Genomic DNA, 27,841 nt, shown 5'->3' with positions numbered 1-27,841 from the left:
GGGATGCAGAATAGTCCGGCAGTCTGAAGACACCACAGCCAGTGAGAGGCTATGAGAAGAACTCAGGAGCGTGAGGTCAGCTACATTCCAAGCAGGGGGATTGAGGATCAAGCCCCGGCCACAGTTTGATTGGCAGAACCTGCAGGAGAGAAATTGGCAGCAAGGAAAAAAAAATGGATGGATTGCCGGTTTGAAAAGGTTGGCAGGAAATTGGGAGTCGAGGCTGTGCAGTCGGTGCATTCTTTCTCTTTAATTCCCCTGGACATTGACTAATTGGTCAGAGAGGCAAACGGACAGACTGCAAATGCAGGTAAAGAGAATCTGCTAATGTAATTCTTTCCCCATTGTGACATGTCCACACATCTCCATGACTCAACCTCCATAGAATTCCTATCCACTGCTATCAATGACTACACTGGATGACTCCTTCAAGGAGAGGCCGAGAGGAAGCCATTTTAATAGAAACATTTATGTCCGCCAAGCAGTCTGGCAGTGGGCTTCTGGGAAATACTAGTAATAATAATAAAGAAAAACCGCCCAGTCAGCGGATTTGGAGGAGAGTGAGGTGATGGGTCAGAGGATCAGCTGACTACTAGGCCTTCTATCACTGGGCCAAAAGGTGCAAGGTAAGAAGCGTTCCTTTCCCCCCCGCCTTTCTTTTTTTTAATCTTTGCAAGGTGTGTGATCGTTTTCATCAAGTTCTGACGCATTGGCAGTTTATTATGAAATGGAGTGTTATTCTATTTCTGGTGCAACGGAGGTGAGAAATTATGCAGACAAAATATAACTTTTCTTCAGGACACCTATCCAGTATCATGTACTAAGTGCCTATATACAGTGTGTAGGTTTAAATGAAGAAGAATGCTTTAAAATTATTTGCGTTAACAATAACAGAATATTTTAGCAAATAAAGTGGCCAGCCAGTGTACAAACAGGTGGACAGATGCTAATTCAATTTTTGCTTTATTTGTGCTCACATCCCCTCACTCCCTGAATTAAAGATGAAGCTGGATGGGATTTACAGTTTGTTTGGGTTTTTTTCCCCCCCGATCCGCTTTCCTGGGATGTGATTAGAGGCGTGAAATGCCATTAAACCTCGAAACGTCGCTTCTGGGATTCTGAGATTCATATTAAGCGAGAAAAACTATGGCTCACTGCTGCCACCTAGTGTATCATTACAGAAAACGACTAGACAAGATGAGAAAGCTTCATATGCGTTTTTTTTTGCAAATACCGTTGTTTATGAGGCGACTGCAGTGATGCATTTTTTTTGTCAATTTGCTGCTGATAGTAACTCAAACATAGAGGTGCTGGCAAAGAACATTTTAAGAAGTGAAATGTTTATTTCAACCTTCCAGTATTTTTACATTGTAAAATTAACCAGCATGTCACACTCGCTCCATTATCATCACCAGCTCTATTGTAAATTTACCCACGCTAATGTACACTAACATTTTAAAAAGTATCAAAATCCAAAAATTTTCCACAGCTTCTGGAAAACAAGGCCACTGAACACTGCATCATTCTTGCCTTATAATATCTTTACAATACTTTTCTTCTTCTTTTTTTTGAAAAAAAAAAAAAAAAAACAACAACAAAATAAAACATAATGGCAAACTGCTGTGTTCCCAGCAAACAACAAAATTAAATCCAGTATATGTACAAAATGTCAAATAAAAACGCATTTTGTGGCAGCAAAGACTTTGACCTACACAGTCAAAAATGACATAGTTGACTCTTGATGCGGTTGGAAGAGAAGCTACTGTTGTAAAGACTGCGATCTCTGTTACTCAACTTCATATGCTGACGGTTGGACAGTTTAAAATATGTCATTACAAACATGCAGTACACAGAACCATCTTGACTACATTTACAAGAATTTAGTATTCCTGTTATGAAACATTTTAAAAGCCGTAGGAGTCATAAAACCTAAAATAAAAAAATAGTGATAAAAATCTGTGAAATCTGAGGCTACTAGTGTAGCAATGTACAATAGCTCGGTTACCTACGGTAGATAATGACAGAGGCCGACTTTATTTGTCACAACTGAAGTAAGTTGCCTCCGCTGAAAGGTCAACTTGGTAGAGGTCGCACCTGTGCAAGTTGTCAGCAGCTTTCGCTGTCTGGGGTGAAGCTACAGTGAAAACATAATATGATAGTAATCATAGGCAGAATACTAACGTCACTGTGAATGCAGTCAGTACTGGTATAGTTATTGAATTTGTGGTCATGATGTGAACTTAAATAAATAAACGATTACTTTGCCCATAAAAGAGGTTTGTACAGTACAATAAGAAACTCTCTATATAAAGAAAAAAAAAACAAAAAAACTCAAATGTTGCCCGTCAAAGCCGAGTCCATGAGGTCGTCGTCTTCATTCCTCATGTACATTGGGCTGGGTCGCGACGGACGCTCTGCAGCCAGCATGGACAGGGAGGAATCTGAGGCCGAGATGGGCGAGCGGGACCAACTGTCGGCCTTCATGGGGTGCGAGGACGGCCCGATGGACATGGACGACTTCTTCTTCTCTTTGTCTCGCTCCCTGTCTCGCTCCCGCTCCCTCTCCCTCTCCCTCTCCTTCTGCTTCTTCTTCTCCTTCTTGTGTTTCTTGTGCTTCTCCCCCGAGCTCAGCGGAATGGCGCTCATGTAGTCCTGGGGAGGGAGCGGACGCATGGCCTGGTCGTCGTCCGAGCTGGGGCTGTTCTGGTGCGACTTCTCGGCCACGGAGCTGCTGCCCGACTCGCTCTCGCTGTCGTGGTTAAGCGGCGTGTAGCCCGGCGAGCGGCTGTGGCTCGGGGACGAGCGGTCGTGCTTCGGGGTGGAGCCGCTGAAGAGAGGCGACGCTTTCAGGCTGGAGATTTGGGGTCGGATGGACTCGCCGGAACCTTCGCCCCCCGGCTTCTGGAGGCTCCCTTTGGCCTTGATGCTCGGCGAGCCACCGTCAGGTTTGCTGATGATGATTTTGGCCAGTCCGGTCGTACCCACCCCTCCTGCTTTGGGGTCCATCAGCTTTTTCTCCCCGCTGGCTCCTCCCGAAACAGACACTTTTGCTTTCGCCTCCTTGTCGGACTTTTCCCGCTTGTACTCGCCGCTCTGGGAGGACGAGGGATGCTTGGAGGGACCCATGGTGGAGGAGCCACTGCTGGGAACGCTTCCCGAGCCGCCACTGGGAGCAGCGCCCGAGCCGTTTCCCCCAACTGGTGGTCCCACCTCGCACCCGTCCTCCCCCACTCCTCCCCCACCGACACTCTTCAGTTTGTCGATGACGGCCGTCAGGGAAGGTTTCTTGTTTCTACTGGGAGATTTTCCTTTGGCGTTCGGGTTATTTGCATTGTTCTGATTGGCTCCACCGCTGCCCCCACTTCCTGTACTTCCTCCTCCTCCTCCGCCACCTCCTCCTCCACTTCCACCTCCTCCTCCGCCACTGCCACCACTTCCCCCTCCTCCTCCTCCTCCTCCTGAACCCCCACTCCCTCCTCCTCCACCACCACCTCCGCTACCTCCATACTGAGACTGGGAGCCTCCCGAAAAAGTCATGGAACCAGAGGACATGGAGGAGCCAGAAGATGATGACGATGATGATGAGGAGGTAGAACTGGAGGAGCCTCCACCCATAGGCTTCTGGGAGTTTATGCCTCCACCAGAGGAGGACTTTGAAGCCCCGGAGCTGCTTCCTCCAGAGCCCATTGGTGATTTAGCCTTGGAAGACGGTGGTGTTCCTGGAACCTGGGACTGTTGCATTTTCATTGGGGACAATTTATCACCAGAGCCACCAGAGCGGGAGTGAGAAGGGGATATATTAGGCTTAATGTTGGGATTCATCAGAGACCCAGGAGGCTTCCCGCCTGGAGTTTTATTTTTATTGCTTCCCATCCCACTGCTACTGCCTCCCGGCCCAGACATCCCATGCTTGGTGATTGGTGATGATCCTGGTTTGCCGACACCCATTCCTTGGGAGGAGCCTTTGGACTGGGACTGTCCACTCCCGCTCCCTACCCCAGTGCCACCCCCTGGCTTGGAGCTGGTGCCCTGTGTAGTGGAGCCTTCTCTGGACTTGATCTTCCCGGAGGAAGATGAGTGAGAATGATGACTTTTGCTGCTGCTGCTGCTGCCGCTCCCTGCTCCTCCTGTGCCGCTCGTGGCGGAGCTGCTTGACGTGTACCCACTATGGGAGGAGGTTTTCCCACCAGTTATTGTCCCTTTTGTAATCTGAATGGTGATTTTTGGGATTGGAGGTGTTGCACCGCCAGGTGGAGTTTGCGAACGCCCTGAACTGCCAGGGGACTTTGAGCCTCCTCCGCTGATGCTTCCTCCAGAACCTGAGGCACCACTGGGAGGCGTGTAAGGTCGCCCCCCTGAGCTGTGCGACGGAGATTTCCCATCAGTGTCCAGCTTTTTGCGCTTGGGAGGCTTTTCTTTAGACTTTCCTTCACTGGAAGGGGTCCTGCTGCGTTTGACTTGTTTGCCCTCCATAGAACTGCTTCCTCCACTGCCGCCATTCTCGTCCTTTGGCCGCATTAGACTCTGCTGCTGTTTAACTTTGGGTTCTGTACTTTTAAAGTCGCCACATGAGGTCCCTAGTCCCATTATCAGAGGACTCTGAGACCCACCACTGTGTGTGTCACCCAGATCAGGTGCTTGGCCCATAAGCGGTTTACCACCACCGAAAACTAATCCCATGTCAAATGGGTCCTTCAGCGAGGGCTCAGGGGTGCTTTGTCCATGCTGACTGGGATTCTGAGGTGTTCCTGACGGGGTGTTCTGCTGGCTACTTGCTCCAAATCCCTTCACCAGGTCCATGTCACCATCGGCACTTGGTGAGCTCTCGCCAAAGTAGTTTGGGGGGAATCCATGGCCTGAGGTCAGCAGGTCAGGGTTGAAGTCAGCAGCGTCAGGGAAGAAATTAGTCGACGAGGAATCACTAGTTGGAGTAGCAGCCGCGTCAGCAATCAGGTCGGCGGCATCGGTAAATGGATTTTCATTGCTGTTGGTGTTGAAAATATCTGCCGAGTCGAAAACTGCGCTCCCTTGACCTGAGCTAGAGGAGTCGCGAATCGGGGTCCCCAGAGGGCCTCCATCGTCCCCACCGCTGCCAATGGGATGCTGCCCGTGGCTCCCGCAGCTGCCTTTGCCCGTCTGCTCGGGCAAATCTGACAAGATCTCAGTAATATCAGGCCCGATGCTGTCCGAACTAGACAGACGGACTATACGAGGTGGCCCAGTACCTGGTGGTTGCTGCTGCTGCTGCTGCTGAGACTGGACATGAGACGGTGGATAAGGCATGCTGGGGCCAGAGGGTGGCGTCCCACATTGGCTGGGTGCAGGAGTGATGCTATGGGGCGTGTCCAGGCCATCGCCGGTCTGGTTAAAATCAAAAATGGAATTCTGAGAGGCGTCCACATCCATGGAGAGGAGCTCACGGTGGAAATCATCCTCGTTTGTGAGAGAATGGTGTTGGTGGTGCTGCGACATGGAGGACTGCTGCTGCTGTGATTTCATGCCTAAAGCGGCACCGCCACCTCCACCACCTGCAGCGGCACCAGGCTGCATGGCACCCTTCTCCGTGCCTCGCGGGCGCTTCTTCTTCCCGACCTTGACACCTCCAGGGCAGGTTCCACTCATGGGCTCAGTCCGGGGGGAGCCAGATGAAGAATTCTGTCTCTCCAATGGACTCGAGCCATACAGTGCTGCAAAATCCTGCGGGGGATTGTCTTTCAACAGGTTCATCAACATGGGATGGTTTTTGGTGTTGCTGGCAGGGGACGATGTCGGAGGGGGAGTTTGGTGGGGCTGAGGTGCATTCTGGGAGCTTGGACTAGAACCAACACTTCCCGTTATCTGTAGCAGACTGGTCAGTATGGGATTCTGAGTGACTTTGTTGTAGTCATCGGAATGGCCCTGGCCAGACTGTTGTTGCTGATGTTGCTGCAGTTGTTGCTGGCCAGCAACGCCTCCTTGATTTGGGCACTCTCCTCCTTGGCCCGGTCTGTCTGTTCGGGGTATTCCAAACAGTGAGGTGATTGGACCCGAGTAGTTGGGCCCCCCTTGTGGTCCACCTCCAGTAGGCGTGTTGCCTCCTGTGAGTCCTGGCAGTCCCATGGCGTTGGCTCCGTCGCCTGCTGGGATGTTGTAGGTGGGACTACCAGAGGGTGGAAGGTTATTCTTCACCATGATCTCCACTGTTTGTGCAATGAGTGAAAGGGCTGGAGTGTCAGCTTGGATCGTCTCGGCTTTCCTCCGAATGGCCCGCATGGTAACAGGGATTGACATGCATCTACAGGCAGAGGTAAATACTGTTTAGAAAGACAACGTCAACATTGATGAAGAAATACATTAATCAGGGAAGAAGAATCTTACCTCTGGACAACTTTGGTGATGAAGTCGTCAGTGCATATCAAAGCGTCCGACAAGCCTTTGTATAACTTGCAAAACACTTGTCTCGAATCAATGACCTCCATGACAACTGTAAAAAAAAAAATATATATATATTTTGGATTGATAGGATTCAAGAATGTGATCAGCAAAAGGTAAAAGTTGCAGTTAATTCCAAATATTTCAAAATTGAAATGACAGCTCACCACAGACTAAAGACTCATTGACTGGATGCTGAAAGGAGACGCTGAAGCTGGAGTCGGTCAGAGGGCAGACCTCAAACTGCAGCAGGCCTGCACTGTCTGACAGAGAACAAACTTGTCAAGTCAGATGTAAGACACCTTAGACAAAGCACAGACCAAACGCTGCCACTCAAAAGGCAGATACCTTCTTTGACGGATATGCGTTTCACGCAGCTGCCGATCAAGGTGTTGTAGGCTGCCTGGTGCCGAATGATATCCAGTAGGAGTGGAACTTGTGCCGGGTGGCAGAAAGGGATTTTTGAGACCAGTGCTCCCTGAAGAGAACGGCCATCCTGCACTGGGGCGTCACCGTTCAGGAAATAACAGTGTAGCTGGTCTGGCAACGCCTGTAAGAGGAGGCAAAAGTTTTTTGGTTTGTTTTTAACAAATTGAGGTTGATTATCATGGCAGTGTGTTGTAGTTTGGTCAGTACAAAGGCACTGAATGGTGTCTTACAGAATAGAAATGCATGTTGTGTGAGGGCAGTGGCGTAGAGCTGTTCTCCTCCTGGAGCTGAAGCTGGCTCTGGACAACGAGCTGGTAGAGAGGCGAGAGGCTGGGTGTGCTCTCAAACACTGGGACAGCTGAAAAACAAAAAAATAAAAATAGTTTAAAGATTTTTGATTATGTTTGAAGAATTTAAAGGGAGAAAAGGTCCCCAATTAAACTCGACTTGATGCAGTGCAGTGTTTGAGTGTTTGGGAAGCTCACTCACAGGTGACACTACCCATCTTTTGAATGAAGGACAGTGAGAAAGGCATGGGCCGGTTCATCTTGAGGAAAAAGCACGCAGGCAGATCCACACAGTTGGAGTTGGTCACGTTGGAAAAGGATGGTGTTCTGAAGTAGATGGATTAAATTGGGAGTACAAATCATCAATAATCATCATCGTCACACATTTCAATTCAATGTACTTTACATGCCATTTGGATTTAGCACATAACTTGCTGTTTATTTTTTTCTTTCTTACCCCTTGTTGTCCACTGGGTGGGATCCAGTGATAAGTGGAGCGATTGGGAGCTTGTACACAGCCGATGTGCCTTCAATTGTCACAGAAACGCTGACACCCAGTGAGCGAGGAACTGGGAAAAACAAATAAAATTACAATTTGTTAGGAGTTCTGGAAAGTTGAATACACAAATGATAAATGCGGACAAAAACAAAGTTGTCTTAGATTGGACAAAAAAATCCTGCAAAAGAAGTAGGAATGCCAATCGTGTACATTTTTTTTCAAGGGTAAACTAATACGCATGACAGGCAACACAAAACCCCTGTGTAATCTTAGTACTTCTACATGTAAAATGCATCCTTCTGAGCACTCACCATTGTTGTCTGTTAAATTGAGCTGCGTGCCTGTTCCCTCCTCAAAAACGTCATATGGGGACACGTAACACTGAAGGGAAACCAGATGGCCGCCGCTCCTGGCAGTCAAAAAGCCCACGCTGCCATGAAGAATAGTCTCTACTGGATTGGCGTTGGTTGCTAACCTAGAGAACATAATATTTTCAAAATCATCAAAATGAAATCTTTAGGTTCATCCATTCATCATTGTCCATCACTGCTCCTCCTGCAATCAGGGTTGCAGGCGTACAGTTAAAAACACACAAACAACAAATGAGAAATCGCACCAACTCACCTAAACATGTGCATCATCTTTGTGAGGTCAATCTCCAAAGACTGCAGTGCTATATACATCTTGGTTTTTAGCTTGCTAGAGACCACAAATAAAGATAATTACACATCAGTAAAATGCAAAATACAAGAAGGAATAAGACAGTTTGGGACTCTAACGAGCTGTGAGCAAGTTCACTCACTTGTCTCCAGGAAGCTTGTAGAGTCCAACCAGTCCTTTAAGATGTTTGGAAAACTCTTCAAAGTTTTTCTCCCTAATGAAACAGATTCACACCCCGTGAATTTTAAAGCTTTGAGTGAAATAACTGCCTCACACAGCAACAAGGAAAAACAATACTACAGCTGTGTTGCTTATATCAAGAGAACAAAGAAAGAGACGAGTGAATGGGACTTACTTGAGATGCTGAATGAGCTCAGGACAACTCTGAAGAAAAAAGAAAAATGTCATATTGTAGATTTTTTTTAGAGGGATGATTTCATTAATTTCCCCTCATTAACAATAATAAGAATAAAAAACTTACTGTAGGATTTTCACCCTGATGAGCCACCTTGACATCCACTAACTGGCCACTGGTGTCCAGTTGTACCTCCACATAAAACATGTCTGATGTGATGTAGCACTCTGTGCCTGATGGGCTGAGGTGAGAGCCCAGCCTGTTCGAAGAAGGCAAAAGAAGAGAATCAGACAGAGACAGAGGCTTGCAAATCAATCTTAGAAACAGGAGATTGATCAGAAGGTAACACAAACAAAACTGGAAGAACTTACATGTTTTGTCGAGCGATGGATTCCAAACGATCCGTCATAGATGGTAAAGAGGATACTAAAAAAAAATTGCAATAAAGAGCCACATGCTTTTAGAATCCCTTTAAAAATCACAGGAGATTTTTCATGATTGAATCTGTCATGACTTAAGGTCATGAATCTCAAAGCAAAGAACTAATGACTCAGTCAAGACTCACCCTTCAACGCTCTCTGCAGAGTCTCTAAGCAGTTGAGAAAGAGTTGATGCCCAGCGCTATTTATCCCGCCTCGTTTCTCCTGCATCACAAAGAACAGAAACTTTCCAGTCAAGATTTTAGGGTTCACTCTTGTTTTTCACTGCTTTACTACACACATTTTTTTTTTTTTATTAAAGTCACAGTAATGAAAAGATATAGTAACATTTATTTTTAAAAGAAATAAAATACAATTGTCTCACCATTGCCTGACGCACAATTTTGGAGGTTTCTTGCCATGGTCGTGAAGCATTGTGTTTGGCATGAAGCCTCTCCAGCAAAGCAGCCATTCGATTCTGCTTCTCTGCCTCTGAAACACAATTTATTGCACGTTAGATAAGTAAGAACAGAAGCAACAACAGCAAAGCAGTGGAAAACCATTGTTGGCGGTTTCAGGGCTTATTACATATTTTCAAGCAAGTTTGAGTTACTTTGCTGTTCGATGCACACACAACAGAAGTCCAAAGAGCCCACCTCATGTTTATATTTATTTGTAAATAACTTGTACTTCTTTTGAAAACTACATACTGAACTGTAACTGGCATCAGCAATATTGTAAGTCATTCGTCTCATGTCACATTTTGAGGTTTAACACAAAAATTAGGCATGACTACACAAAAGCAGATTGAATCGATTTTCTCATCAACAACAGATCACCAAAAATGGATAAACAGAACACAGCATCAATGGTACGTGACTGTAGGATAAGACGATAAGTGAGCACGTAAACAGACAAATACGCATTGTGAGTCCGAGCATTTGAAGAAGAAGGGAAAAAAAGGAATGTGAAGACAAATGACAAGAGTTTTATAGTTTCTCATTCTCATCCGCAAGCAACCGGACATCTTCTTAGTTTACAATGGACTATGGAGCTTCAGCAGTTGATTTAATATTCAACAATAACACATAGGAGTTGCACAAACTTGTAGGTAAATGGCGCTAAATTTAAAGACCTTAATGCTATCTTTGCGCAACGTTACTGCCGGTTTTATGCAGCAGTTAGCCAGTTGCTAAACCTGGCTACCCTACCTAGCTGCCTGTTCCTTAAAACGGGTCCCTACTTTCCCCACTTCATCCTGTGTCACCAATTCACATTTTACAGGTGCTTATTGTATACTCTTGATATCAAGACGAATATCGATTAAACATGGAACGAAACGTGCCAGTGGAATATACTTATGTTTTGTCCCCGGCTAAGGTAGCTGTTAGCCGACGTTAGCCTCAGTGGCTATCCAGCTCGTCGAATCAGGGTGAAATAAAGTGATAAACGCATGTTCACCTGTTCCCTCCTCAGGTTTGGGTCGCTCTGCCTGAGACTGGTTTGCTCCATGCTGGGCCGACAGAGAGAGTTCTCCTGCAGGACTAGCGCACTGCATGGAAACACCAGGCACAGCCGCCATTGTCCCACCGATTGCTGTATTTGGCGTCTCTCCTTCGCCCTCCGGGCTTCCGTAGCGTCCCATCGAAAGCTGAGTGCATCGACTGTGGGTGAGTGAATGCGTCGGCCCCAATAGGTAAAATATTTTGGTTTTCTTCACGCTTTTGTGATGCATATATTACGCTTCTGTTCCTTTTGTGAATTATTTAAAACACGAAAGGGTGCCAGATAAAGCGCTTCGCGAATTTTTTTTTTTTTTTTTTTTTTTTTTAACGTCGAACGTCCTTTATTAACCGACGAATTATTGTAATTTTACAGTTGAGTAGAGTAACGAAAGTCGACGGCGTGAAAAAGTTTCACATATTAATGTGTACGTAATGTCCTGTCTTAAATTTATTCTACGGACGTCTCAAAGAATGCATAACTTTGCCTTTGCCACATAAAGACGGTGTCAAATAAGGACTGCAGGTGGCGCCACAAGTAAATGTTTCATGTCTTGCCAAAAGCAACTCACACCCGAATTCCGAAAGGAAGGTCAAACAATGCATTTTACAACAGTCGGGTGTTAAGTACGTTTTTCTTAACCCCTTTCAATATTTTTGTTTCAATCATCTGTATCGCGGTCAGCTGGAGCAAGCTAAAATAATGAAGATATAAAGACATTTTAAGCAGCAAAAGCGGCCCTGCTCTATTCACACACACACACACACACACACACACACACACACACACACACACACACACACACACACACACACACACACACCTGAGCCTATTCCACAGCTGAGCCTGTGGCAATGAGTGCTCTCTGGGGAGGATTTTCCCACCAACCGTCATGACCTGCCTGAGAGAAGGAGCAGGAGTGTGTGCATGAATATTGTGCGTTTGTGCATATGCAAAAAATATACTTGTGAACATGTGTTAAAAGAGAGGGGAAAAAAACAAGCAAACAGACTTGCGCACAAAAGAGATAGCAAGAGAAAGCGGCAGAGATGGAAGAGGAAGCAGATTGGCACCGTCTGAGACAGTAGACAGACCCACAGACAGACATGTGAAAAGAGGGGAGGTGCCGCTATGTAATTGATGTGCCCACCAGGAGCTTTAGCTGGCTGCCTGGCACAGGAGAGGAGGTGGGCACCGCTGCCAAGACAGCAGTAAGAAAAAGGACAGGGAGGCACGGGCCTCGGGGAACACAGTAGCGGGCTGAAACCGTGCCCATCAATCAGAGGCTAGTTCACCTTGCCATGCCAAGTGGGACCTCACTCTGTGCTGTGGGAGAGGGTGGCACACAGACGGAGGCTGGCACGGCGGCTAAACCTCCCCTAATCCTTCCTGGTTGGTGTATCACCGCCACGTCCCGTTGGCAGGATGGATGGAGGGACTGACACAAGGGGAGGAGGAGAGAAAAGAAAGTTCAGCTTTTAGTTTGAAAGGGGTGTCAAGGCATGTTGTTTAACATCATCATGCACAAGTGCTTAAAGTATTCATTGTTGGAGAAGCAGCACTTTTACACAATCGTCGTCGAGTATAGGCCACTCTTAGCGTTTTCATTCACCTCAGCTCAACACTAATCTCAGTCATGTTTTATTGTGTGAACTGCGAAGCCAGTGTTTTGCATTACAGATCCAGTGTGCAAGATTTAGTATAATCTATCCAATAGTATATTGAACAGTATCAAATGGTAAGAAAGCATATTGTAAAAAATGCTACCTTTAATATTGTTTTTGTTGCCCCACTTGACCCTGATATCCTGCTCTTGGCAGCTGTGACGTCAGCGTAAAATCGCCAAACCTTGGGCAGATCCACCGTGCTGACTATACTGTCGATGTTGGCTGCTACCTTTCAAGTGGACCTAATCTTCATGTAAAACATAATGTTTTTTTGATTAGCAAATGAAAACACAACATGTAATTAGCTGTATTTTTTTTTTACCGCTAGTTTAAAATGTACACATGTATTTTTATTCCATTTTACACTTTACAACCTTTACAATGTTACACACTGGGCCTTTAATTCTAAAAAAGAGACATCTACATACTTTTATGATGTATAAAGATAGATCAATATTTACACTTGCCCTTTTTTCCTGCCTTCTATTTTTCGCTAGAATCGTAAGCTGTTGGTGACTGTGCGCCGTCTCCATAAGCACATTTTACACACTATCCGCTTTTCACCGCATCCCTCCAGTCGCAACACAAGGGATGGAGACGTGTGAACAGCTTGGCAACCTTACTGGATGCTTTGAAGTTGACACGTTTTACCTGCCTTGAATAAAGATAGCCTATTTGATTCACGCTTGATAATTTTGTGCCTACCACACGCATGCAAAACAACCCAAATTGCTGCAGCAGGTTTTATGGCTGATGTACAAGCCAGTTTTATTAGGGCAGAGTCTTGTACAAATGTGCCAAACAAAAGGAAAAGACTGGGCCTTTTGCTGTTTTTTTTTCTCTACTTTTCATACTAGTTGGAGATCAGTGCGCCTGAAGGCTGGAAACGGTCCAAAAAACAGTGGAGAATTATCAGGACACAGTTTCTGCTTCTTTGGCACTGAGTGCCTTGAAGTGCCGGGGCAGCTGGGAAGACTAGCTGGGAGGGTGGCAGAAGGAGGGGAGAGCAGGAGACGGGAGAGAAAGGAGGGGTCGGCCCTATAGGAGCATTTGTGATGAGGCTCATTTGCACAACGGCACTTAATTGGCTACAACAATTAATTAATGTGTTGGAAAGTTGGCACAAAAAGTTCATTTAAGAGGGTTTTAATAAGCAATTAGGGGGAAGTAACCAGCGAGGTAGAAGCAAACACAAAGGAAAGATGCTGAAAACGTATATAAGCTCCAGCTAGGACTCTTTGGGAATAATGTGCCATAACTGGGAAGCGTGATGCGCCGTGCTATTATTATGGGTTGTTACCGCGCCTCCCATTGTGCGCGCTGATGACATTAAGATGCACTAGTTTAACCCCAGACTTTTACAGACCCGGGTGAGTGTTCATGGCACTTGCACTCCCCCCACCAACTCAAAAAAAAAAGAAAAAGAAGAGGCATAAGAAGCAGCAGCTTTGTCTCCGCTACCCTTGGTTCTCCCTCCCACTGTCTGCCTCCCCTTTCTCTTTCTCACTCTGCGTATGAAATATCGCATGACTAATGAGTGGAGCAGGTTGAAATCCTGGGGAAGATGTCCTTGGAAGACGAATGCATTTTCAGCAGAATAATTAACTTAATTAACAAATTCGCATGCATATTCATCAGCCTATTAATGTCTCCTCTGCGCGGCTTGATGAGCAGTGGGGTAATAACCATCTCATTTGCATAGCCCGTTCACACGGCGCCCCGTTTTTAAAGGCAGGAATAAGGCGAGGCTGGGTGCGCGGGAGGATGGCGGGGAAGGAGGGATGGAGGAGGGAGGCGGAGGGGAGTCGGGAGCGGTGGGAGAGGCCCCGGCAGGGGGGCGGTGCGGCAGGTCGAGGTGAGGAAGTGACGTCGGGGAGACGGCTGGACGGACTCGCCGCTTCTCTGACGGATGCGTGACACGAGGAGACGCATGAGCCCCGACAGATTGACTCCATCCATCCTTCCATCCCTTCCTTTCCCTCCATCCTTCTCTTCCTCTCATCTCTCCAGTCAACCTTGTAAACCGCCCTCCTCCCCCACCCCCACCCCCAACCCCACCCCCACACCCTCCTGGTGTTCCATCATCGCCATTTCCTGGCGTCCGTGCCGCCCATACTTCCCGTATCTCCCAGAATGCATCTCCTTCTTTCTGTTGTTGTTGTTGTTGCCTTTTAAAAAAAAGAAGAAGAAAAAAAAAGAATAATAACCGTTTCAGACTTGCATCCAAATGGGGTCACATCTGCCCTTCTCCACCAGCAGCGCCCACTCGGTGCTGAGATCATGACGGTATCATGGTGCTGCCTCTCTGGTCTCCCCGTCCTGCTCTCTCAGGGGGAATCTTCTTGGCATTGCTCCACTCCTTTCTTCTCCACTGTCAGGCTGCCGCCGCCGCCGCCGCCGTCTTTGCTCTGTTACTGCTGTCTGCCCACAACCTGGCGCTCCTAGCAACGCCACCTCCTCTCTCATGGAGTCGCCACGCGGCGGCCCAACTGACACATTCACATGTGTGTTTAATGAGGGTGTTTTTTTGACCACTCCGGCATTGTGTATCAGTGCAACTCCTGGTTGTGCAACCTGAACGTTAAATAAGAGCAAAATAAGAGATGTCAGCGTCAAGAGCCGCTGCCAACACGTTCTGTCCGTCACTGTTCAGAACGGTTGAGTCTCAAAATGCTTTTGAGGACGTCAGTCACAAGGTTTTGCACTTTCATGCAGACCACTGCGTCATTCCACGCTGTGTCCCTGTTCTTTTCAAGGAAAGACGCCTCACACGCAGTAGCTGTCTGAAGGCATTTTGATTTTCTCCTCTGCGTTTGTATTGAAAAGGTTTCCAGCATCTATTTGCAGACTCGGTAGTCGTTGACAGCGGTCAGTGCTGCCTTTGTGCTTCTTGATTTTGTAGCAAAACTCAAGCGCAATGCGTCCTGCTAGGTTACACTTCTTTCCCAACACATTTAACCCTCTGTCCTTACTGCTACTATAAATGCTGTGTAAATGAAGGTTCCACATTTCAGATGCTTGTAGAAGTCACGGTGATCGGAGGTGGAGTGGAAAATTGTTTTGACTTTATTTCTTTGTTGGCGTTTTGTTGCGTGAAGCAATTACTCAATTTTGCTCTTTTTTCAATTCAGTCTTTTGCTTTTGTCCAAATAATGTGCCGACAGAGAACACACTGACAACACATTACGAGGTGGTACATTTGTACATTTTTGTCAGGTGGGAGCTCACTGATTGGCTGACTTTGTGCCCGTCCGCGGGGCCACTCTGCTGCGGCCGTGTCGGGGCGATTGAGATACAGAGCATTAGCCGGTGTCAGGAGGAAATTAAAGGCCAGATCACTTTCTTAATCAGAGCACAAGCAGTGCGTTAGGAAGGAATTAGGTCGACAGCTGCTGCGTGGTTGCTTACCTTGCGCGTGCGCGGACTTTTTTTGACGCACTCTCATTGTAATTCTCCTTTTTGTGTCACTCCTTTATTACCCTTCACTTTTCCCAATTTTTTTTGGCTTTCCCACTTGGCCTGGTCACCACACCTGGGCTTGTTACTCTACTTGTTACACTTCTAAGAACCAGGGCCTGAGGTTTGGACAAGGAAAACCAAAACAAAACAAAACAAAACAAAACAAAAAAAACTGGTAAATTTCAACAGCGAGATAAACATATGTGGCTGACGGCGAGTGGAGAGCTGCTATGAAGGATTGTGGTGGTTTTTGGTTGTATTCCACCAGGCTCAGTCGTCCTCCGGCCACCGATGGATGAGCCGTCAGGGCTCAGCTCTTCCCTGCACACCTGAGACGAGACGAACGGCTGCGTGCCCTCACCCAGTCTGTCCCAGTCCTCCCACCCAACCAACCACCCAGATATCAGCCGCAATACCCGTGATTTTTTTGTTGTTGTTTTGTTATTTATTTTTAGACTGGATCCGCTCATAGCCAATGTTGATTGAGTCTTTGGCAAGAAAACATTGTCCTCCAAGACTTGAATCTTTGCTGCAACGAATTGGAAAATAAATAAATAAGTGAGTGAATAACGCTGCACACTGGCGCCGAGACAGACCAGCATCGCGGGTTTATTTTTAAAACCTGCACCAACCAACAATGATGATGGCGAGAGAACGCTGCTCAAAGCGAGCCGGCTTTGAGCCGACCCGACCGGCTCTGTTCAGGTTTTCACAGGCCAGGTGAACGCCGCCTCAAGCTCTTTGTCACTCTCCCCCGGCTGGCGCAGAACAGATTTTGCAGCAGCCTGTGCCGTCCTGCTGGGGGACTAACGACATCAGGGTCGCGCTTTATCGATAAGCCTGTTTGGGTGGATGTTTTATGTCACTTTGCCTGCACGGCAGCGCCAGGATCCACATTACTGTCCCTGTGGTGAGGCGGTCAGTGCACCAATCAACCGGCTGCAATTCAGGAGGAAGACCAAGCTTTTCAAATTTAATTCTATTTATTTTTGCACAACCTGATTAAGGCTTGCTTCACCCGATTGTCTTTTTCAGGGTCACGTGCCATGAGGGAAACATACAGGTCAGAAGTAGCCGCCCTCTTCAACTCAACAAATCCAGCGTATGAATCCCAATTTGTCGCTTGTAATCGGCTGAATCATCTGGAACCACCCCCATTCTGCTGCCAGTATCTTTCACTGAAGTCTCTTGTTTCTGACTGATTGTTCAGGTCAATGTTGCTGAATTATTGTGTTGGTGTTATGTAAAATCTTCTGCACCGTGGGGGTTGAAAAAAAAAAAATCCCAGCAACCCAGAAATATTCTCTCTGGTGGTTTACTCCCGTGTTCCCTGACTAGTTGTGAAGGTCCATATGAACCGACGGCCTCTCGTTGGGGATGAAACCGCTCTGCATCCATCGTCTCCACGGGGGAAGGTTTAAAAAACATTTAATTAGGCTTTTGGCACGGCCTCTCTTTTAGCCCGGAGGTGTTGGAGGAGGTTTTACAGAATCCATCCTTTTTCAGAGCCAAAGCAGATTAAACATTCATGGGAGCCATCAGCCAACCCGATGTGTTCTCCGCCGCTCGACATTTTCACTTGTAGTCGTTGTTGTTGTCTTGCGGTGCTGTCACTTTCCTTGGGCCACTGCGACGGCAAAAGGAAAAAAAAAAGTGGTGCACTTCAAGCATCCAGCGGGGATTCTGCCAGCCAAGTTCTGACACGGATACCCGTCAATCAGTGTTCATCAAACCTACACGATCGGACCTGCAGTTTTAATTGTGGCTGCGCTTAAATCCCCGACCCCTGAGTCAGTGCAGGGAGGTGGTGTTTGTGTCGGGTGGAGGTTCGAGAGGCTGGGGGGCGGGGAGGAGGAGGAGGAGGAGGAGGAGTAGTAAGTGGGGGGTTGGGGTGGAGTGGGGCAACAGATGGTCCGCCACGCTGCGAGGGACGTCGGCTGCCACGGGTGGGGGGGGAGTGGGGGGGGGGTGGGGGCAGATAAATGGGTGTGGGAGGGGCTACTTTCCCCCAAAGTGCCAGCAGGGATGACGAGGAGGGTGAGGGTGGGTGTGGCTGTGTGTGTGTATGTGTGCCTCCATGCGTGTGCTCGCATGTGTGAAAGCAAAGAGCCACGTTCCGACCCGGGCGAGGTGAGAGGCCCCACTGCCACCGCCCCCGACACTACAGGCCCACTCAGCGGCCTTCTGCTCGGGGGACCAATGGAGGGACGACCCAGTCGCTGATGATGATCTGGTCCCTGTCCTGGTGCCGGTCCTGGTCCTGGTCCTGGTCCTGGTCCCGGTCCCGGTCCCGGTCCCAATCACCATCCCGATCCCGGCCCTGCCTGCCGCGCCACCAATGCATGCACAGACGGCACACATGCTCACTCACATGCACATAAAATGCACACACCAGCCCCCCACAGCCCCCAGCACCCCCTCCAACCCCCCCGCCCCCCGCCTCACCCCCTCCTCCCCAATTACAGCGTCTGCCCATAAACGCACCATCTTTTTCTAAGGTATGTATGGCGCTGCCTATTGAACAGATGTTGTGGAATTTAAGATGCAAAAGCAGCCCTCTATTCTCACACACACACACACACACACACACACACACCATCCGCTACATGCATGCATGCGGGTGCACACACACAACAACACAACACCCCCTCGCCCCCCTCTCACTGTCTCCCTACCACCACTCCTCTCCCCCTCCCCCTCCCCCTTTCCCTCCCCCAGCTGGCCCTGCCACGAGCGTGCCATGTGGCGCTCCATTCCCCCTGGCACTTCCACTCTGGCTGTGCCAACTCTGCTGCGTCTGGCCGCCGCCGCCAACTGGAAAGACCAAGGAAACGGGCAGGGAGGCAGGCAGGCAGGCAGGCAGCAGACTCGACGTGGACTCTCTCCTTTTGTGCGTCTGCGAGTTCAGCGTTCTGCCCAAAACTTGGGCCGCCGTCCGTCGTGATCTGCGACGGGAATTAGTCTGTGACATTTTTGTTTTCTCAGAATGTATAAAGGGGTGTGTGTGTGTGTGTGTGTGTGTGTGTGTGTGTGTGTGTGTGTGTGTGTGTGTGTGTGTGTGTGTGTGTGTGTGTGTGTGTGTGTGTGGGAGAGAGAGTTTGCACACCCTCTTTTGTGCGTCTGTACAGGTGCACGGTGTACGTAATGTGCGCCACATGTCAGTTGCTGCACGCCGCTCGCAAAAAAATCCACATGGGAACGGAGGCGGAATTCCTGTTACCATGGAGATGTCCAAGCTCATCCGTTATAAAATTTCAACTTGAGAGAGATTAATTCAGGGGGAACTGTTGATTTATTCATCCTGGTGGATGCTGATGTGCTTCCTCGTTCGCTCTGATGTCTGACTGTCTGCCGCGGCCGCCCGCCTCACTCGGCACCTTTCATTTTCCAGTCCCGGTCGCTGTGTTTGCATCCCAGTCCGGCCTTTTAATGTCACACATCTTCATTTTAACATTTTATGACAATTTGGATATAATCTCTATTCTTTTTGAAAATACACACGAGTGGCCGACACTGCTACCAGAGTTTATTTTGTCAGACGCAAAAAATGAAAAGCTGCAAGGACAACTGCGAGTTCTCCTGCTTCTCTTAAACAAATATGTTTCAGTCCATTTCTATGAATGCGACTCTATTTCCCTCAAGTCATTCTCCCAGAGGTGTGTTTGTGTTGGTCGAGGGCAGAAGGGATCAAATATTTTGATTGAAAGTCGGGGCCCCGCTCACGCGGCTCGCCAGATGGAGCATTTCCTCAATCCAGAAGATTTATCTCACATAACCATCTGGTAAAGAGCCCATAGAAAGTGTTTGCCTCCTTTCCAGTCCATCTGTCCATCATGTTCAAGTGGACCAATCAGATTGGTCAGTGTGCAGCGGCAGCGATGCGGTGGTCAGCTGTTTTGAGTTGTGGTATTTTCAACAGACCTCGTTCCAAATCCAGAGTAAAGCCCCTCAAAAAAAAAAAATTCACCAAATTAAAAACCTTTAATTCAGATTTTCTCTCTCTCCGTCCAGGTCTGATAAAACTTCTATTATTGCAGCGTCTGTGTTAATCCCTTTAGCACCATTCATTGTCTTCAACCCATAGTGGCATCTATTTCCTGGTGTAGTTGTGTTGCTCTACACACCAGTTCAGACCCTTTGCTTCTCTCCCCCGTGTCTCCCACCTCTTCCCCCATAACGAGGGCTAATTGGTTTGTGCATCCACCGACGGGCCAGTTGAAAACGCTGTCTTTTGACGGAGCCAAGGTGGATGGAGTCAGATTTCGGAGATGAAATCCGGCTGCCGTGCGAGGTGCTTGGACTTGACTGCTGAACCGCTGCTGAACGGAAGCATTTGATTGGTGACCTGCCCTGTGCAGACAGAGGGGCGACAAATCTTGTTTTCAGGTTAGCTGGAAGACTTTTCAGTTCGGTTTACCGAAACGTTCTCCCGCCAGTTACTCCCGCACGACTTCTCCCTCCACTTGCAGAGACGTTATTGCATCGTTCACACCTCAGCGCCGCTGCCACGTTGTTTGCATGCTGCTATGGTTTTTTCGTACACATCAGTGCATCCGTGTTGCGCATATGCAAGAGCATGTGTTCAATACTCGCGTGCCTCCTCACAACCCTTAAGTCTGGCTTTCAATTTCGGTTGGATGGCCCGCCTCCCGCCTGCTGTCCTCCACCTCTCCAGCCGTCGACGGGGTGTAAGTGGTCCTCTCCACATTCCTCTCCTGATAATCTCTTTTAATCTCGGGGAAAAAAAAGAAACCCATGCAGTGGCTGCTGTGTCAACACCTCATCTCGAGGCAGCCACTTGGACATGCACTCCATTTTGTTTACTTCTTTTCAGAATCTGAATAGGAGATTGAGGGGAGGGGGAGCGGAGGGGAAAGGAGTCGGTGGGGCAGCCTGGCACAGGGGAAGCAGAGGAAAGGGTAAACCGAGCAGATTAGATTTCACTCCTGAATAGTTGCAGAGGAAAGTGCAATTTAACACCGTAGACAAATTCAAATGCACAATTTTAAGAAAAAAAAGAACAGCCAATCGGCTGCCTCCATTCTAACCCTCTCATCCTCTGCATCCTCCTCTCTCAACACCAACTAACCTCATGTCCCCTTTCACCACTTCCACAAATCTCCTCTATGCCACTCCTGTGGGCTCCTTCTGCATTGTCAACACCCCTCAAAACATGCTATTAGCATAAAAATAAGCAAAAGATTTATTTTGTCTCCCACCTGTGTGCCATGCATATGAGAACAGAGAGTAATATATGAACTTCATGGGGGGGGGGGGAAAGTTACCACTGTAATAGATGTTAGCGCAGTGTGAGTGTGTTGAATGCCTGAGGAGCCGAATGTTGCGCGAACACGACCCGGTGTTAAAACGCACATTTTTGGAAACCAGCCCTGTCACTGGCAGGCTGATACATCTCCCAGGTTAGTGGCCACTGGCTACACCACTAGCCAGGGTTTGGCTGTGCCCTCTGAGACCTGCCTTGTTTTTGTCCTCTCCCAAGAAAGCATTGGTTTAATCTGGAGGCTACAAACAGAGGGCTGAACGGAGTGCTAGATGCACAGTCATAGGTTTCCATACATCTACATTTTTCCCCCTGAATAACATGTATTGAATGTAAAAATATTTTTTTGACTTGGGAGCAGATGTAGAAAAAACTGCTTTAAAAAATAAATATTTTTCACATTTTGCCTTTTTGCGCAAAAAGATGATTTTGCACTCGTCCCCCCCAGCAGCAAAACAAATAGTGACAACAGGACAAAACCCTGTCAGACAGGGGAGCTCAACAGAAACAAGGCCCATGTTTAGTTGCACATGAATAAATTATTACAGTAGATGACAGAGACTGAACCTTTTTTTTAATGATTGCTATTTTTTTTTGTTGACCTAGTTTCGATTGGCGACTATTAGCTGGGCAAACTGTTACGTGGACACAGAATCCACACATGGCCAGATGCACATTCAGAGGTCAGACCTACACAAAGTCAAAATCTGTGTGTGTGTGTGTGTGTGTGTGTGTGTGTGTGTGTGTGTGTGTGTGTGTGTGTGTGTGTGTGTGTGTGTGTTGTGAGCATCTGCATGTGTGAGGGAGCCTGCAGGAGTGTGTCTGAGCAATTGTGTGTGTGTGTGTGTGTTTGATATTCAGTGACAGCTGTTCATTAGTCCATTACAACCCCACACTGCTAATTTCTTGAAGCAGCAGGATGCAGAAGAGATGCCGGTGATGGTGGCGGCAAAAAAAAAAAAATCTCTGGCAGAAAGGATGAGATGCATTTCATCTGCAGAGAAAAACAAATGTTTTGGGTTTGCAATTTGCACATTCTCCTTTTTATTTATGTCAGAAGCGCAGCTCTTGTTCACCTTTTGGCAAACTTGTCTGCTTGACATGAGCTGTGCTCGTTTTTCAGCCGTTTTTTATTCACTACCTTCACAATCTTGTGGTCTTTTTCTTTCTTGTTCCCACATTGTGTTGACGGCGCTGTAGTGTACATCTGGGAGCTGTGCACATCTCGGTCGTGCATTATGGGAACATGTGGACATTGCAGCACGGGCCTCTTCCAGTGAACTTAAAATTTAGACTGCACTCCCCACCACTGCATGACTTCTAGTGCAAGCCACTTCATTTCAGAGTTGTCAATTTAAGGCATTTTTAATCATGTCAAAATGGGCGTTGTAAAAATCCTTTTTTGAAAAAAACAAAAACAAAGAAGAAGAAATCGAGCATGAATAACTAAACAAATTTCACTTTAGGCAAATTCATTTGCCCAGTTCTGAGATTTTATTTATTTATTTATTTTTTAAAAAGAGAAGCTATTCCAGCTGTGTCTCAACCTCCACCTTGACCTTCACCTTGCGGGATGTCCTCATCACATCTGCCATGAGAAATGGGGTTGGAGGGACAAGAGCTGAATTTTTATCGCCACGTATTAAAATTAAGAAACTGTTTGAAAATTGTGACAGACATACATCTAAAACTAGAAAGCAAGAGTTGTAGGGGTGGGAACTATTCAGCGTGAACCAATTGGTGAACCAACTCTCGAGGGAGTGTAAGTGTGTGTGTGAGAGAGAGAGAGGAACGTGTGTGTGTGTGTGTGTGTGTGTGTGTGTGTGTGTGTGTGTGTGTGTGTGTGTGTGTGTGTGTGTGTGTGTGTGTGTGTGTGTGTGTGAGAGAGAGAGAGACCAGTGATGGCAGAGCTAAGGCGAGGGTGTGATGTACTTTTAAGAAGTTGAACGTGTTAGATAGAAGTGACCATGTGTCATCGGTGAGAAAAAAAAAACTTGAATATAAAAAAAATAAATGGAGGAGGGAGGGAAAGGGGAAGGGTGGAAGAGAGGGAAAAAGAGACGATATAGGCCCGGAGGGGATTTCGAAAGTAGAAAGAGTTAATAGGAGATGGAGTTAGAATGGAAGTTTGTGAACAGCGGAGGAAGAGATGAGGGGAGTGATGGGGGGAGGTAGGGGAAGAGAAAAAAAAAGAAGCCGACATGCCAGTGAAGGAGAGGAGAAAGGAGGAGAGGAGCGAGGGCAATGAGCTGGATTGAATACCATCTGACAGGTCCAGCTGGGAGTTTGCCCACCCCGCAGCACCGCAAAACCCCTCAATATGGAGGCCAATTACTGCTGCCCGCGTGACCGTGGCACGGCGGCGGCGGCGGCATCCTCGCCACGGCTCTCCTTCCTTCCCCTCGTTCCCTCCTCTCTGCCTCCTCCTCCTCGCCCCCTCGCCCCCCCTCCCCAAAAATAAATAAATAAATAAATTAAAAATGGAGAGGGGGAAGAAGGAAAAAAAAAAAAACCTCCCACCATCTGTGCAGACTGACAACAACCTCTATATACCCTGCACAACATGCATCACACGTGTGCACGCACGCACACACAAATGCGCGTACACGCGCACATACACACACTTTGTAGGTGGGATGGTGGGGGATAACACACACACACACACACGCGTGCGTGCACACACACATCAAACATGACAAATCCTCACTCAGGGGCCACTGCAAGTCTGCAAAAGGTTTTTTTCCCCCCTTTTTTTTCGGATTTCATTGTGATTCACGGCCAGAAAAACCACAGCGAGGGCCGACATCGCCTCACCTTCTGCACGCTGCTCCTCTTGTAACACACAAAGACAGTTTGCTGCAAGCAGCGACCGGCGCTCGCATGGTGTGCAAACATACACACGCGCGTACGCACACACACAGAAGCCATTGTTCCAACATGCAGTGGAATCTTGCCCTCTGCCAGCCCGGCCGAGCCGGGGCGTGGCACTCAGACTGGCATGGTGCTGCTGCTGGTTGTGGTGGTGGTGGTCTGGTGATGGTGGGACGGTGCTCGGCGAGTGATGCAGTGCCATGAATTCCCCCTCGCGCTGGAGGTGACATCCAAAATGGAAACAGGTGTGCGGTGCAGCCGAGCACGCCCTAATGCTGCTCTTTGTTGTTGTTGTTGTTGTTGTTTATGTCAGATTTTGTTTTTAAGCTGGTCGCTACAATGGAAAAATCTGTGACAAAACATTAGGCACTGGGTTTGTGAGTCATAATTGTGCACGTGTAGCCACACACACACACACGCACACACACACACACACACACACACACACACACACACACACACACACACACACACCTTTTGAATCATATTTTACACTTCAGTGCAGCTAATATTTTCCCACCTCCGCCGCTGTCCCCTGCCCAGCAACACGCTTTGTGTTAGCATTACTACGCCGATTAGTCCCGTGAAATACATTTATTTCGAGATAAACGCATCAATAATTAATCTGATAAATGTGTACCTAATCTGACAAATGAGATTGAAACTCTCCAGATGGAGATTTGCGCACAGTCTGCACGGACCCACCGTTGTTTACGCGCGTTCTGCGTGTTTTAGCGGACCGTGTGTGTGTGTGTGTGTGTGTGTGTGTGTGTGTGTGTGTGTGTGTGTGTGTGTGTGTGTGTGTGTGTGTGTTTTAAGCAGTTACATAGAGTTCGCTTCCGGATTAGGTTTGTGTAATTACAGTAATTGCGCGGCACTTTGTGGAAACATTCATTAGGACAATTATGCCCGAAAAGCTTCCAGATTAATTGATTTATATGGAATTTAGTCGGTAGTTAAGCCCATTTGTAAAAGATATCGGAAGTGACCATCATAATCACACCTCACTGGAAAGTTGCGATGAGAGAGGAGGGATTGCGAATGCATAAAAAAATTATTAATATCAATCAGAAATCTTTTGAGAATATTATTTTGGGAAGGTAAATGTGTTAAGTGGCTAAAACTGCTAAAAATAAATAAATAAATAAATAAAATGTTTTCATTAAGTCTTGTGTTGAATTATCTTACTTTTGTTAAATTGGTCAATATTCATTTCTAATTTTAAATTTAAAATATGAACACTTTATCGGGTTTTTGGACTCCCGCGGTCCGTAAAGCGGCAGTGTCAAGGTCTTTGCTCGGAGGTTCTGGTTTGGTGCGGGAGTCTCTGCGGTTTCCCGCAGAGGTGCGTGACCAGGAAGGTGTTTTTTTGCGGTGGGTGGGGGGTAATGAGGGTTTGCAGTGGCGCCTTTTGTCCGGCACCACGCGTGGTCACTCGGCCCGCTTTAACTTGGGGGGAGAATAATGAACAGATGTTGAGTGAATTAGGAAAGAAATACTGGGTCCCTCCCACAAGGGCCCCCTTTGGCAGGGGCCGCCTGGTTGCCACGTGGCGCAGCTGGCACGAGGCTCGGTGACGGCGGGCTCCACTGGTCTCGGGCTTTTTACTGGTGCTCAGACATTTAGCGACTTGGCACCGAGCGCCGCCATCAGCTCCTCTGCCAGCAGCCAGCAGCCCCTCCTCACCTCAAGAAAGAAAGAAATAAACTTTGCAGTTGACCCAAGACATATATGTGGAGATAGAACCCCCCCCTCCCCCGCCCTCCCCTCGAGGTGCGGTGCTTCACCTCGCCCTCAGAGGGCCGCCCCTGCTCTGCTCCCCGGGACCCGGACACACACACAGGGGCGCCGGCTGGGGACATTACATACATATGGGTTGTTTCCGGAAATGGGATGAGCATAAAGACCGACTTGTATTTTTTGGTTAGAGGAAATGTGTATTTTCACAGTTAAATTTTCAGCTACTCATACAAGTGTTTTCTGTGCAGGAAAAATCGAACCCACCCGTGGTGGATGATCCCCGGAATAAAAAGGCTGTTCCTAAAATAGGGACGATAATTCTGTTAATATTCTGTTTTTTGATTTTGATTTTGATTTCTAAATAACGACCGTGTGAATTTAATTATGCGTGGTCATTCTGAATGAAACCTGTGGCTTTTAGCCCCCAGATTAGGATCGTGAATTTGGCGGCATCTCGCAAATGAATCATCATTAATGTTAGATTTCTAATGATCTGTACTTTGCTGATGTTTTTTAAACAACCGAGTATATGGTGTATAAAAATATTCGATTTTCTGTTTTATTGTACTAAAGCAAATGTTTAAATATTTAGACACGCTTGAATTAGGTATATAAAGTGAAAATAAAAACATACTTTTAAAAAAATTATTTTGAAAAAAAACAACGTTTAGCTTTTTTTCCACCCTGTCGCTCTTCTCACCTTCACTGTTCTAATCTGTATATGAAGAATTGTAACTTTCATTTCTACTGTGTGAGTTGGGTCAGTGTGTGTGTGTGTGTATATATATATATATATATATATATATATATATATATATATATATTAAACACACAAACACACTACAAGTGTGTGACCCTCCTGCCATCTCAGGGCCTCTTCATTTTCAAGTCTGTGTCTCGCCAGAAAGATGAAAACTTGTACAACATTTTCAGAATTTAAAAGCAACAACAGTGGTATTGTATTACTGTGTACTTTTAAGCAGATTTTGTGCCAAAACCCTTGATTTTTCTCTGTTCCTTTCTCTCCACCTGGGTCAGGGATGGATGGGACAGTACCGGCCCTGCAGGCCCCGGCTGCTGATTTCTCCTGGACGTCCCAACAACATATGGCAGGCAGGGCAGTTGTCCAAAGATGGAGCCTGCACCCACTCATGATTTGAGAAATCACCAGAGATGCGAGTGAGCATGTAAAATGCCAGGATTTGCCTCATGTCTAGTGAGTAAAATTTGCAACATAATTGTGTCATTTTTAAAAATAAATTGTATCCACAGGCAGACTTTCAAATATAAACGTATTAACCATCGTTAAATTGTTTTTCCTGTGACCTGCATACACCATTTAATTAACACTCACCTGTAGATTCTGAATACTTGTTCCAACTGACCTGATGTGCACACGGACGTCCGGGTGAATTTTTACAGATCGCACAGAGAAAAGAAAAATTAAATTCCATGCCCTGCAGTGTTTTTTTCTGGCCTGTAGCGTCTCAGCTTCCCAGCAAGTGCTGATTCAGTCTGAGGGCTGCGAGTTACAGCAAAGGTTAGGGGCCTTTAAAAAATATATATCTTTTTTTAGATTTAATTAAATCTCAATAACATCTAATTGCTTTGAAAAGATTTTTTATCTAATTAAATCAGCAGGGTGTTTAAGGGCATGTATTTTTTTTTTTTTTTTTTAAATCACTTGGCACCATCTAATTCCTTTGAATAAGTCTTCTCAACACTGGATAACTGGGATGTCAAATAACAGAATGTGTAAATTTTTGGTCTAAAAATATTCTTGTTCCTTTGTTACTGTTGCTTCTAAGTTAAAAATGTATTTTTGAATTTTCCTTGGTTCCTTCAGGTATTTCCTTCACACGCTTAGCTGCTTGATATCCAGTGGCTTTTTAATTAGTTTCTGTACTTTGTCATCACTATTGAGTTGGTCATAACCAGCCAAGTGTTCAGTCTGACCGGAGTGATTGTATTTATTCCCCAAATTCAAACTTATATAAAATAACATAGTTACAATTATCATGGTAATTTATTTAAAACCACATTACATTTTCTTGTAGTACAGCTTAAAATTAGGTCACGTTAAGATTCATTTTTGCACATTATTATTACCTTTACTAAAAACCGAATACCAGTTTAAGATCACTGTTTCCATATTACATATCTGGTCCTTTGTCTTAAGGCAGAGTGCACAATCTGAAGCTGAATCTTAATATTTTTCCCTCCCAAACAACAAGAGAAATATTTTTGACATTTTAGTGTA

General features: G+C 46.8%; 1 protein-coding gene and 1 long non-coding RNA gene across 3 annotated transcripts; one reads left to right on the top strand and one right to left on the bottom strand.

Annotated features, from left to right (window-relative positions):
- LOC142904510 (uncharacterized) lies at nt 1-26,885 on the top strand. Of its 2 annotated transcripts, none has more exons than XR_012929412.1 (3): nt 1-626; nt 10,537-10,730; nt 25,830-26,220. It is a non-coding gene; the product is annotated as an uncharacterized LOC142904510 (long non-coding RNA). The 2 variants fall into 2 exon arrangements; XR_012929411.1 differs by lacking the exon at nt 25,830-26,220 and adding an exon at nt 26,620-26,885 and having other exon boundaries at nt 4-626.
- Nucleotides 1,588-10,705, bottom strand: med1 (mediator complex subunit 1). Its single transcript, XM_076050627.1, has 16 exons — nt 10,522-10,705; nt 9,446-9,552; nt 9,207-9,285; nt 9,013-9,067; nt 8,768-8,900; nt 8,642-8,670; nt 8,429-8,500; nt 8,251-8,325; nt 7,938-8,101; nt 7,585-7,696; nt 7,330-7,454; nt 7,071-7,198; nt 6,760-6,961; nt 6,579-6,674; nt 6,358-6,463; nt 1,588-6,274 (listed from the first exon to the last, which is right to left on the bottom strand). Exons 1-16 carry the CDS (start codon nt 10,703-10,705, stop codon nt 2,332-2,334), a joined length of 5,610 nt encoding a protein of 1,869 aa, XP_075906742.1. The 3' UTR covers nt 1,588-2,331.
- Nucleotides 26,886-27,841: the final 956 nt, after the last annotated feature.

This window comes from Nelusetta ayraudi, unplaced genomic scaffold (genome assembly GCF_046127955.1).
Source record: "Nelusetta ayraudi isolate G7.1 ecotype Tasmania unplaced genomic scaffold, CSIRO-AGI_Nayr_v1 ptg000128l, whole genome shotgun sequence".
NCBI lineage: Eukaryota > Metazoa > Chordata > Actinopteri > Tetraodontiformes > Monacanthidae > Nelusetta > Nelusetta ayraudi.
This window is presented reverse-complemented; position numbering and strand designations above follow the sequence as displayed.

Excerpts from the sequence above, each read along its gene's own strand:
- med1 (XM_076050627.1), bottom strand. The coding sequence starts at position 10,705 with ATGGGACGCTACGGAAGCCCGGAGGGCGAAGGAGAGACGCCAAATACA. Across the intron at positions 9,553-10,521 it reads CAAACCTGAGGAGGGAACAG|AGGCAGAGAAGCAGAATCGA; the intron begins GTGAACATGCGT and ends ATTGTGTTTCAG. Across the intron at positions 7,697-7,937 it reads CAATTTAACAGACAACAATG|TTCCTCGCTCACTGGGTGTC; the intron begins GTGAGTGCTCAG and ends TGTTTTTCCCAG.